This window comes from Pan troglodytes, chromosome 1 (genome assembly GCF_028858775.2).
Source record: "Pan troglodytes isolate AG18354 chromosome 1, NHGRI_mPanTro3-v2.0_pri, whole genome shotgun sequence".
NCBI lineage: Eukaryota > Metazoa > Chordata > Mammalia > Primates > Hominidae > Pan > Pan troglodytes.
The window spans coordinates 184,026,003-184,038,615 of NC_072398.2; the positions used below are offsets into that span (position 1 = coordinate 184,026,003).

At 48.4% G+C, this 12,613-nt stretch overlaps 1 protein-coding gene across 2 annotated transcripts; it reads left to right on the top strand.

Moving 5' to 3' along the window:
• Positions 1-305: 305 nt before the first annotated feature.
• On the top strand, positions 306-12,613 carry CYP4A22 (cytochrome P450 family 4 subfamily A member 22). Of its 2 annotated transcripts, XM_024345578.3 has the most exons (13): positions 513-561; positions 954-1,118; positions 3,664-3,805; positions 4,455-4,499; positions 5,006-5,133; positions 6,147-6,271; positions 6,640-6,794; positions 7,235-7,341; positions 7,428-7,618; positions 7,718-7,851; positions 8,750-8,814; positions 8,960-9,036; positions 11,491-12,613. In XM_024345578.3, the coding sequence occupies exons 3-13, from the start codon at positions 3,781-3,783 to the stop codon at positions 11,684-11,686; spliced, it is 1,248 nt and encodes a 415-aa protein (XP_024201346.1). In that variant the 5' UTR covers positions 513-561; positions 954-1,118; positions 3,664-3,780; the 3' UTR covers positions 11,687-12,613. The 2 variants fall into 2 exon arrangements, with proteins under 2 accessions (XP_024201342.1, XP_024201346.1); XM_024345574.3 differs by lacking the exon at positions 954-1,118 and having other exon boundaries at positions 306-561.

Genomic DNA, 12,613 nt, shown 5'->3' on the forward strand with positions numbered 1-12,613 from the left:
ATGAACATTATTGCAATGTAGTAAAGCAGAATGCAAATTCCTTGAGGTCAGCATTCAAGTCTGTTTTCCTCGCAGCGGTGCCCTCACACCTAGCATACTGCCTGGCACACAGTAAATGCTCATTAAATATTTGTGAGGTACATGGACAGAGGAATGTGGTAGACAGCTGATGAAGCTTTTCTCCCACTGTTCCCCTAGGTGGATCATCCATAGTCAATTGATTCTGAACTCTGAGGTCCAAGTTCTGCCCTCCCCCTTCACTCTCCCCACAAGTGGGAGGGACAATCCTCTCTGGACTTGAGCACAGGGGGACGGGGGTGGTCAGAGAGAGGTAGGGGCACTCAGAGATCCAGCAGGTGCTGCACCATGAGTGTCTCTGTGCTGAGCCCCAGCAGACTCCTGGGTGATGTCTCTGGGATCCTCCAAGCGGCCTCCCTGCTCATTCTGCTTCTGCTGCTGATCAAGGCAGCTCAGCTCTACCTGCACAGGCAGTGGCTGCTCAAAGCCCTCCAGCAGTTCCCGTGCCCTCCCTCCCACTGGCTCTTCGGGCACATCCAGGAGGTAGGGAGGAACTCAATGGGGAAGTGGGAGGGCAAAGAGGGATGGGGCTCTGAGACCCTGGTCACAAAATCCATAGAGCAAAGCCTTGTTTTGTAACAAATGTGAGGACTCAAAGGAACACCCAGCCTACCTCTCTGGTCTCAGCTTTTCCCAGTCATGAGGAGCTCACTCCTCCCATGAAGCCCATCCTGCTGGTCCTCAGCTCTATCACCCATGCCCTCCTTCTGCAGATATCAAGTGTGTCTTGGCAGTCCTGCATGTGGAGGGCAATGCCTGATTGTCTCCAGACTGATTACCCCATAAGCCTTGATTTTTCTCAAAGAACAAGGCTTCTAGATGCTCTCTGCCCAGTCACTCAATGCCATCACTCTGCCTGGCCCTGTGTTTGCCAGGGAGCACAGACACCCATCTGAGGAATCCGTGCCATGAGGAGTTTATGGTCTGTGAAGAATACAGGCAGGAATTTGAGAAGGTGTCAGACTGCAGGAAAAGAGCTCACTCTGCTGGGGTGGATATCTGAGGCAGAGATCTGCTGGTATAGGGGACCAACTGGCTAAGTAAGTTTCCCCAAGACTCACGGAATTTCCACAACAGGTGATTTAGGATCTGAAAACCTGACAATTATGGGTACACATGAGGGGGGCAGCCTGCACAATGTCCTCCAGGTGAGGAGACTGGTATTTGAGTTGCACATTGAACAGGGTGTGTTGACCTCCTGGCTCTCCTCCCACACACCCGGACTGTGAGCTCCCTGGCGGTGAGCATGTCATCCCCTTCCTGTGCCCCGGCAATCAGCAAAATCCTGGCACAGCTTGATGATCAGCTCAGGTGTGTAGAGCAAGCTTGTCCAACCCATGCCCCACGGGGCTGCATGTAGCTCAGGATGGCTTTGAATGTGGCCCAACACAAATTCGTAAACTTTCTTAAAACATTATGAGATTATTTTGCAATTTTTTTTGAGTTCATCAGCTATCATTAGTGTTAGTGTATTTTATGCATGGCCCAAGACAATTATTTTTCTTCCAATGTGGCCTAGGAAAGCCAAAAGATTGGACATACCAGGTGTAGAGGAACAGAGGAAGAAGAGAAAGGAGCAGCAAGAGGGCTGAGGAGGGACACAGCCCATCCCCTGTGCACTGCTATCCCTACAAGGGGAGGGGGGCGGGTAGGAACAGAGCAGGTAAACGGCTGCATGGAGAGGGACTCACCAAGGTGCTATGAATTGAACACACTTAAGTAGAGATAGGGGTTGCAGGGAACTGAGGCCTATTGTTTCTCAGCAAAGGAGGCAACATAGTTCTCAGCAGAGCAGAACAAATGTGGGGACCTGCCAAAGTTCTAACCCTATATGGACTGGTCCCAATACCACTCTGCCTTCTTTCCCATTCTCCTCTTTTACCATATGTTACTCACTACCTCACTACCTGCCTCTGCATTTCAACCTTTAGGCCTCTGATCACACTATGCTTGCTACCCGGAATTATCTTCTCACGCATATCTATCTGTCAAGGCCCAGCACCAAGCTACCTCCTTCAAGAAGGCCTCCTGGGTCTCCCAGTAGTGAAAGGCTGACTCTTTTTTCCATGAGCTATCCTTCTCAAGAGGCCAGAGCAGTGTTAACTTGACTCAGTTATTGTTCTGCAGTGTCATAAGTGTGGGATTCTTCTGGGAGAGACCATCTCTGATTTATGTTTGTAACCCAATAGTCCCTCAGTAAATGATGACTCAGTGAGTGAGGAAGAGCTTTCTAATGTTCAGTTCTGAGTTAGGTCCCTCTTCAAAGCTTCCCCAGATGCTTGTCCTTCATTCCATATAATGTCCATTATCCCCTACTGCACAGCCTCTAATCTTTCTTATCCCCCAACTAGACTGAAAATTCCACACAGATAAGGACCACAGCTGTGTCCTAACGCAGTGCCTGAGCCACACTGGACACATAGTATGTGTGCAGTAAGCATGGGCTGAATGAAGGAGCCGACCCCACAGTAGGGCAAGCTGCCTCAGAGCTGGAGAATGTGATTATCAGAAGGAGGTGGGCCGATATTCGATACCTATGTGGTAGACAGTTGCTTTGAGTTACTAGAAGCAGTTGAAATAAAGAAGAGTTGGCTACATGGAACATCACTAGGACCCAATGTCTTTGAGGGTTCCAGATGAGATTAAAGCAAAGCTGAGTCTTGAAAGCTGAGGAGAGGTGGCTGCTCTGTGGCAGAGGGGAAGGGCATTCAAGGTAGAGAAAAGAGCAAGTGCCAGGGCCCAGAAGAGTGAGCAGGTGTAGCTGGTGTGTGAATCAGCAGCAGTGGTGGCATCGGCGTTGAAGCTGAAACAAACGGGTGATGGTGGAATTGCCAGCAGGGCTGGAGGCAAGAAAAGAGAAGTTGAAGCCAGAAAGCCAAGGGCTTTGTGATCCACATCGAAGAGTTTAGAAAGATGACTGCAGGCAGCAGGGAGCTCATAATTCGTTGATAAGTGAAAATGAGAATAAGAAACCCAAATCTCAAAATTATTGTCCAACACCAGCACCATATGCATATACTCAGACTCCATCCCATAAATCTGTACATATTCAACATGTAGAATACTATTTTGCACACAATTTTATAGTTAATCTTTTTTTGCTTACGAATACACATCCCAAATTCTATTTTATCTTAACAAATATTTACCGTATATGCTGGGATAATATTGAAAATATAACAAGTATGATTATATAAAGTCATTGTGTAATTTAAAATGTTTACATTAATTCATTTTATTCTCTAGATATACTAAATGATTTTACAGACCTACTTATCAACTAATACGAGTTATACACATTGCCCATGGAAATTGTTGTATTTATGACTTCCAGAGATGTTACACAACATGAAGACAATGGCTGACTTAAATTTCTGCTGGCAGCATTGAGCGAGGGCTCATAGCGCTTGGCCTAAGGTCAAGTTCTGGGGAGAGAGCAAGAATCTGGATCACAGCTCAGGTCATCAGAAACAGATCTAAATCCCTAACCTGCGCTACATGGCTCCTGTAGTTGTCCTGCCCTTCACTCCTGCTGCAAAGACTAGAAGTAAATGAAAGTGTTCATCTGTCTACCCTTGTTGACAGTTCCAACAGGACCAGGAGCTACAACGGATTCAGAAATGGGTGGAGACATTCCCAAGTGCCTGTCCTCATTGGCTATGGGGAGGCAAAGTTCGTGTCCAGCTCCATGACCCTGACTATATGAAGGTGATTCTGGGGAGATCAGGTGAGATCGAACCCCCATCCCAACTGCAATGTGTCTTCCCTCTTGACACATGCTCCCGGGTCTGTAAAATTCCAGAAGAGAGTGGCTGTTCAAACATCAATATCTGAAACCTCTCCCACGCATCCACCAAGCCCACCATGCCCAGGCTGTAGTCAAAAATAGTTACTGAACTCTGAATGTTTAAAACAATATGTGGGGCTGAATTTTCTATTCTTTTTTCTATTTCTCTATTAAGAAAATTGAGGTTTTCTGAAATGTAAATTGTCCCAGATCTGTAAAACAAATTTCATACCCACATTGACTTGGGTTTCAAAGCTCTAATTGTTGCCTGTCCTGGTGAGGAGGTGACTAGGAAATCATCAATGTAGAAAAACCCATGGCTCTATGTTATTCATTGTCATTGAAGACCTAGCCTATGTTTCTCACCAATTCACCTTCCTAACCCTCTGGGTGTTTTCCTGCTGGAACACTGAGTCTGTCTTCCTGAGCCCACACTGACCTTCAGGACAGAAATAGAAGTGCATGGGAGTCAAGTGGGAGGTGACATGGGTCAAACTGCCAACTGACAGACACCAAGAATTGATGCAGCCTCTGAGACTGCCTTCTTAGTAACTCCTAGTTTCCTATAAAGCCCTTTCTTGCCTTTCAGACCCGAAATCCCATGGTTCCTACAGATTCCTGGCTCCATGGATTGGTATGTGTGCAAACTAGGACTGCAGCCCACTCCCTAGTCAGGTTTGAGTTATTTATTTGGCTCAGAGAGAACAACAGATTAGGGGCCACCACTATCATGACCTCATCCCCAAATCAAGCCTCATTTCCTTCTTCTAACAAGACCCTCACCCCTTCCTAATGCTGGTACAAACCTTCCTGAGGCTCAGCTTCTTCTATTTCATGTCTCAGTTCTCTCCACACATCCTTGGCCTCACATTTATTTTACATCTGCCCACAACCCTTTTCAACCTTTATCTCACAGCTGTCATAATCACATACATGTAGCAGCTCAATCAGAATATTCACATGCCTGAAATATACCTCCTTTTCCTGCATTTGCCCATGACATGGCTTCTTCTGGATAGTTCTCCCCTTGAGAAGCCACCTTTCTCCCTCCCAAATTGTCACCAGTCATCCCTAGCTCCTTGAAGCCCCTGACACACACACACACACACACACACACACACACATTCGTGTCTCTCTTAGGGTACGGCTTGCTCCTGTTGAATGGGCAGACATGGTTCCAGCATCGACGGATGCTGACCCCAGCCTTCCACTATGACATCCTGAAGCCCTATGTGGGGCTCATGGCAGACTCTGTACGAGTGATGCTGGTGAGTCCATGTCTCTCCCCTCTCCCCACACCCACTCACAGCACACACTCTCACCAACTCCACTCTCAACCCTGTGTCCCACAGGCAGACATAGACATAGACACATGGAACAACACTCTCAGGTCATTGCTGTGAGAGTAGAGGGTTCCCCAGAGTTGTATAAGGTAGAACACCCAGGCATCAGGTCATATCCACGCTTTGTTCCCCACCATAGGAATAGAGATTCATGGTGAACACAAGGCCCTTCTCCTCCCACTTTGGAACCTTCAGCACAAGGGACTGGAGGAGTATGCAATGTTGCTGGACAGTAGGACTTCCTATGCTGGCTGGCCTGGGCAATGGCAGCTTCAGTGGCAGCATGGACAGGCCAAGATGTCACCCACCCAGGCTCTGGCCTGGGGCCCCAGGTTTCTGCGTGGATTTAAGCCACCCTGGGAAGGAAATGAACACCAGGTCTATGTTCTCAGAGCGATAACTGCCATAGATAGCATCATCTCCAGTCAGGACTCTGATTTCTCACCCAACTGTGCCTAGCACATTTTGATGAATGGAAAAGAATTGAAGTCCCTGTTTTCTCTACAACAGAGTGCCCATTCTGGCCCCTCAAGCTATCTTTGGCACTGAAACTTTCCTACTAGTCCCTCAGAAATAGCTCAGCTCTCAGAACACTGAAGAGTCCCCCATTATTTATCCCAGAACAACAATAGCAACACAATTTTTGCAACCATATGTCCTAACTGAATCTCAAAATTCAATACTTAATCCATGCTATTGTGAGAGGATCTGTTGAATGTTGTATTAAAAGTGTGTGAGAATTAGGTGTCAGTTTACCAACACTGGCTTTACACTCTCAGTTTCTACAATGCATCTGCTCTGTAAAGTGAGGAATCCCAAACAAGATATCTGCAAGCAACAGGAAAAAACAGGATATCTGCAGGTACATGAAAAAGCCAGGCCTTATTAGCAAAGCACTTCTTGGAGATTAAGAAGGTCCATGCCCCCTCCCACCACAGGACAAATGGGAAGAGCTCCTTGGCCAGGATTCCCCTCTGGAGGTCTTTCAGCACGTCTCCTTGATGACCCTGGACACCATCATGAAGTGTGCCTTCAGCCATCAGGGCAGCATCCAGGTGGACAGGTCAGTGACAACCCTCCAGCTGCAGGGCCCTTGTTCTTATCAAGTGGAGTGCACATACCTGAGGGGCAGGTGGGGCAGCGTGAAGGCTCACCGCCACACAAAGGAAGAGTCAGTCCCTGACCAAACTCTAATTCCAGTCCAGACCAAACAAAGTCTCAGGAACAGATGCCTAATTCCTAGCACAGGTGGACCCTGGATGTTCATACCATCTGATAAAGGCCAAAGGATAATAGGGCTGTAAGATAGAAGAAACATTGCCTCAAGGCTGCTTGTCCCCATTATCTGAGACTGCCTCCTCTCAGACCCCATTCTACTTCCGGGTAATGGGCCCACCCCTACTGCGGTCTCTTCTTCATACTCTCCCTCAGGAATTCTCAGTCCTACATCCAGGCCATTAGTGACCTGAACAACCTGGTTTTTTCCCGTGTGAGGAATGCCTTTCACCAGAATGACACCATCTACAGCCTGACCTCTGCTGGCCGCTGGACACACCGCGCCTGCCAGCTGGCCCATCAGCACACAGGTTCTGTCTCTTCCTCTTGTCTCCCAGCCTTTCCCAGGCACAGCGAAAGAACTTGCCCTGACTCCTCAGCCAGAGAAGGCCCCTAGTAACCCTGCAGAATGCAGAACACACTCAGCCTGGGGAATTCCCTTGCTCAGGGGCTGGGAGCTGAGATGTGAGGGGCCAGATTCTGTGCCTTGGTTTATCAATGTCCCCACATGGAGATAACTGAATGAGACCCTGTCCAAACAGCATTCAAGCGGAGCCTCCATGAACTGTGCCACTGGTGGGAGGGGTGCCCTGCCTCACACAGTACTAGAGCTTCCACCCCTGACCCTGCACCCACACTCACATTCATGCTGAGATCTACCAGGCACCCACACTGGGGCAGTTGCGCAGCTAGGCCTCCTGGGGGCTGCTGACGGTCTCAGCTCTGCCTGGTAACCATTGTTCTGGTACAGACCAAGTGATCCAACTGAGGAAGGCTCAACTACAGAAGGAGGGGGAGCTGGAGAAGATCAAGAGGAAGAGGCACTTGGATTTTCTGGACATCCTCCTCTTGGCCAAAGTGAGTATGTGTAGGAGAGGCCTGAGTCTTTGCCCAGAAGTACAGAGCAAGAGACAAGCCCTACACTTTCACCACGGTCTTCCCAGATGGAGAATGGGAGCATCTTGTCAGACAAGGACCTCCGTGCTGAGGTGGACACGTTCATGTTTGAGGGCCACGACACCACAGCCAGTGGGATCTCCTGGATCCTCTATGCTCTGGCCACACACCCCAAGCATCAGGAGAGGTGCCGGGAGGAGATCCATGGCCTCCTGGGTGATGGAGCCTCCATCACCTGGTGAGTGAGGGCTCAAAAGATGGGGTTCCCTGCCTTCTCCACAGGGGAAGCCCCTGGTCTGCCCAGGCCTTGCTGATGTTCAGGATGGGCTTGTTTCAGGAACCACCTGGACCAGATGCCCTACACCACCATGTGCATTAAGGAGGCACTGAGACTCTACCCACCAGTGCCAGGCATTGGCAGAGAGCTCAGCACTCCCGTCACCTTCCCTGATGGGCGCTCCTTGCCCAAAGGTATGAAGTTCCCCCACCCTCTCACCTAAACTCTCCACGGGGACATGTGGAGGGTGAGAAATCCATGTGTGCATCAGAGTTCTGCACATCTCTGGGTCTCCCTTTTGTTCTAAAAAAATCAAAAACATACTTTGTACTTGGGATAAAGAATTTGAAAAGTCTGGCCGAGAGCTTGAACCCACCAAAAGTTCAAGAAATAATTGCTAATCTCTGAATGTGGCCTTGGGTCAGTAACTGTAAAATTCTATTCCCTGAGATGTGCAGGGCTGGAAAGAGAATCAGACAAGGGCAGAGAGGGATGTGTTTCTTTCCTCATGGGGTCAGTGCAAAAGAGGCTTATCAGGAATTTCATTTCCTGGGTCGGCTGTTGTCCAGTCTCTGAGGAACCCTCAGGTTGATGGCAGAGAGAAAGTGATGACCAGATCTGGGGACACCAAGGTGCAACTCCCTGGGTTCTGGTCCCAGTCCTGCCATAACCTAGTTGTGTGAACATAGACATGACAATTGGTCTCTCTGAGATTCAGGTATCTCCCCTGAAAACTGAGAGCAAAAGAATGTCTTCCTTGGAGCATTGTTGTATTGAGTGAGTTCATGTATATTCTCCAATGACCCTTGGAGGATATTTGATGAATGTGAAATGTCACTGGACTTACTCTAAAGAGTAATGCTCTGATTCTTTCTTGCTTCTCATTCCTGCATAAATGGTTGTCTATTCATCATCTGAACTCACATGCTTTGTTAAGCCTAACCCACCTGCGTAATGGCAGAATCATCCCAGTCAAAGTGAAAATTTGTGGAAAGTAGGCTTTTTGGGCCTTCTTTTGTGCCTGCTGGCTGAAGTACCAGGCCACCCCATGCAAATGATTGGTCTTCTCTCTGTTTCCAACCTGCACCACAGGTATCATGGTCTTCCTCTCCATTTATGGCCTTCACCACAACCCAAAAGTGTGGCCCAACCCAGAGGTATGTGGTCCTTGAGAGGAGGAAATGGGGTGATCTCTCAAGACCAATACCTTCTCCTGCTTCCACCTCTGGGAGTCCTGTCCCCCATGGGTGGCAAGTAGGTGCTGGATCCTTAACTATCCTGGCTCTGGTGCTCTCTCTGCAGGTGTTTGACCCTTCCCGTTTTGCACCGGGTTCTGCTCAACACAGCCACGCTTTCCTGCCCTTCTCAGGAGGATCAAGGTGAGACGTCCTGTGTGGTAATTCGAATAGAGGAATGAGGGAAGTCTCTGGTCAACCCTCTGATCTTTGTCAGCCTGATGTTCATATGTGGCATCTTCAGGTGTGCTCTTAAATATTGGTATTTGTGGGAAAGTCAGGCACCTGGTGTGGGCGTCTCTGTGTACAAAAGGAAGGTGGCATTCAGAGCACCCCATGGAGACTTTGCTCCCTCTGCTTCTTCAAATGGGCAGCCTGAATTGACTGTCAGTGCATGTTCCAAACTTCAGTATATTCATATATTTTCCTCACTTTAAGGATATGAATTCTCAAAATTAGATATTCTCCAGTAAATTCAACTTCAGCTGTTTGCTTTTCTCAGTTGTCAGGAATAGTAAACTGTAGATTTCTCTCCCCCAACACATCCTCAATGCAGCACACTACCTTCCCCATTTAATTCACTAGTCTGTCATAGAGATGAATCACTGAAGTCTTTGCATCTGTTTATAATACAGATGACCTGCAAGTCCTACCTTTCAAGTCATATAAGGGAGAGGTTAAGGTAGCCCTTTGAAGAAAGTTTTACAACAGTGTGTGTCATATCATACATTTTTCTGTCTTGCCCAATGAAATTTTTACTGCATTATATAGTGTTCACATATTTACATCTATTTTCCCATTTGACAAATTCTGTACATGCCTTGAGATCTTTATACCATAGTCCTATAATCCGCTTAGCCCAATATTGGCCAAAAACATAAAAATGTGTACAGTACACTGTCTTGGAGAGAAAAGCCCAATAATTATCATATAACACACAACATTTGAAGGCTCCTGGTATGTAAAATATAAAATACACTTGAAATTGCTTTTGAACTGGAGAGGAAAACTCCAGAATGGCTGCGGTGGAGATCATTGTGGCATCAGGAATCGTCCTGTGACATACACACAGGCAAAAACGATATAAATTCTTAGTAGAAACAAAGTTTGTTCAAAGAAATAATTATGTGACTTTTTGAAACGGTGAGTCCACTTACACAGAACAGGCTTTAAGAAAAAGCTTCCTCCTGAAACTCCTTCTCCAGCACTGGTCTGTCTATCCCAGCATGAGAAAGTCCTCCTAAACATTGCCTGCAAATCATGTCGCTGCCACTAGAGAACCGGAGAGCATTCCTAAGCTCCATTTCTAGCTCAGAATTAATATTTACTCTCAGTGTATTTCATTCTATTTTATTCATTTTAAAACTTTAATAACATCATTCAAATATAAAAGTATTTCTTACGCTACCTCTCTGGGTCAAGTCCTATGCAGCATGATGAGAAAACAGAGATAAAAGGTACAAAAATGTGTTGTACAGAAATATATCCTGTGCTCCAGACACACATCGTTCCATCAACCATCCTTTCACTCATTCACTCACTGAGTGGCATGTTGAGTGTCCCTGTCCCTGGTGCTGTCCTTGGCACTGGACTGTGAGTGTTCATGGATAAATCATGAATGCTACCTGGGGGCCTGGGAGGGAGAGGCCCAGCTGGCAGGGAGTGAGAGGCAGCTGGGATCTGACTTTAGCCTTGAGGATGTGGCAGGCAGAGGTGGAGGGAGGACATTCTGAGCCATCTCCACATGAACAGGGCCAGGACGTGGGCTGGACAGGTAAAATGTGGGTGAGGCAAGAGCCCATGGAGGGCTTATCTGCCAGCTGAGGCATTGGGATGCTGTCCCACCTGTGATGAAGAGCGTGGGAGGGTCTGAGCTGGGCTGTGGCTTCAGTGTGCTGGGAGGGAAGCAGAAAACCATAAAGTCCAGGCAAGAAGACTGAGGAAGGGCAAGGAAGGATGTTTCTGGAGTAGAATTAGAAGGCTACAGGGGCTGGTGGATGGAGGAGTGAGGTTAGACAGGAAACTGGACCATGGAGTGGGAGGCAGGTGGGGCAGCAGCTGAGGATCACCCACCCAGTTCCCCTCCAGGAAGCCTCCCACTGCCCTTCTGACTCCCTTAATCCACCCATGGGGGCCCCTATGAGGATTCAGGTCCCTATGTGTCCCACTACATGGGAAGCACCTGAGAGTGTGGCCCACCCTCACCCTACAGGACCTGAACTGACCTCCACACTGGAGAACAAGAAATGTTTGTGGAGGAGTGAGCAAACCATTGATTAACTCTTTATCTATTCATGTGATTAGACTCTGTGCCTTAGAGCCCTGGCCTTGTCTTGATAGAGGGTTTCAGGCTGCTGAGAGCAGAGGTAGAGGGTAGGAGTTAGGATCTAGCCCGGGAAGACGGCTCTGTCCAAGGATTGGGATAGTGTGAAGCCAGGACGGGGTAGAAGTGTCCATGGGCTGTAAGTGTGCAGGGGCTGGACACATGAGGTTGGGCACTGAATGTCCAGCTCAGGGCTGGCGTCAGGGGCCAAAACCTGCTCAGATCAGAATGGGGCCTGAGGACACTTCTCAATTCATTATCTCCACCTGGCCCAGGAACTGCATCGGGAAACAATTTGCCATGAACGAGCTGAAGGTGGCCACGGCCCTGACTCTGCTCCGCTTTGAGCTGCTGCCTGATCCCACCAGGATCCCCATCCCCATTGCACGACTTGTGTTGAAATCCAAAAATGGAATCCACCTGCGTCTCAGGAGGCTCCCTAACCCTTGTGAAGACAAGGACCAGCTTTGAGGGCCTCCACCTGCCATCCTGTCTTCCTGACCCCCGCTTCTGTCCCCTTCCTGTCTGCCCATATCCTGTTTTCTATCTGCCCACCTTCCCTTCTTCCCACCTGCCTGCTGTCCCCCAGTCTGCCTGCCCTTCTCTCTCTCACCTTTCTCCAGGCTCCCTACCTGCTTGTATACCTGTCTCCTACCCACCTGTATCTCTTGTTGGGAGAAAAGCTGAGTGTTGGGAGAAGCTGAGGCAGAGCTTGCATGTCTGACATAATGTAAAAGAGTCTTGGATCATGTCCAGGATCCAGGGTCTAAAACCCCTTGTGGCCTTTGGAACACCAAGCTCTGTGCTGAAGGGTGGAAGGCTACCCTGACGCACCATAATCTAAGCCCGGGGCATAAAACCCCTCATGGCTTGGATAGAATCCAGGGCTCGTGGCTCTGGAATGTGTCTGAACTTGCTGCCTCCTTGCTCCTTGCTCTCCCAGGATCAATTGTATCTTGAGTTAAAAGAACCTGCTCTCCATTATCTCAAGTAGCAGAGCAGATGCTAAACCGTCACAGCTGTAAATCATGTGCTTAATGCAACATGCCCTTTCGACCCCCACATTCTCACCACCTGTTTCTTTGTTTGATCACCAATAAATAATCTGCACTTCCAGAGCTTGGGGCCTTCACAGCCTCCATACTTAGCTTTGGCGCCCTGGACCCACTTTCTCTCTCAAACTGTCTTTTCTCACTGCTTTGACTCTGCCGGACTTTGTCACCCCCACGACCTGGTGTTGGGTCCGAACACCCCAACATCGCTGAATCTCCACCCACCTCCCAAACTCCTGCCTGCCCTCCAGACTGTCTGCCCATACACCTGTCTCCTTCTTCCTGCCTGCTTGTCTGTTCCTATATTAGTTTCCTATTACTGCTGTAATAAACTATCACAATCTCA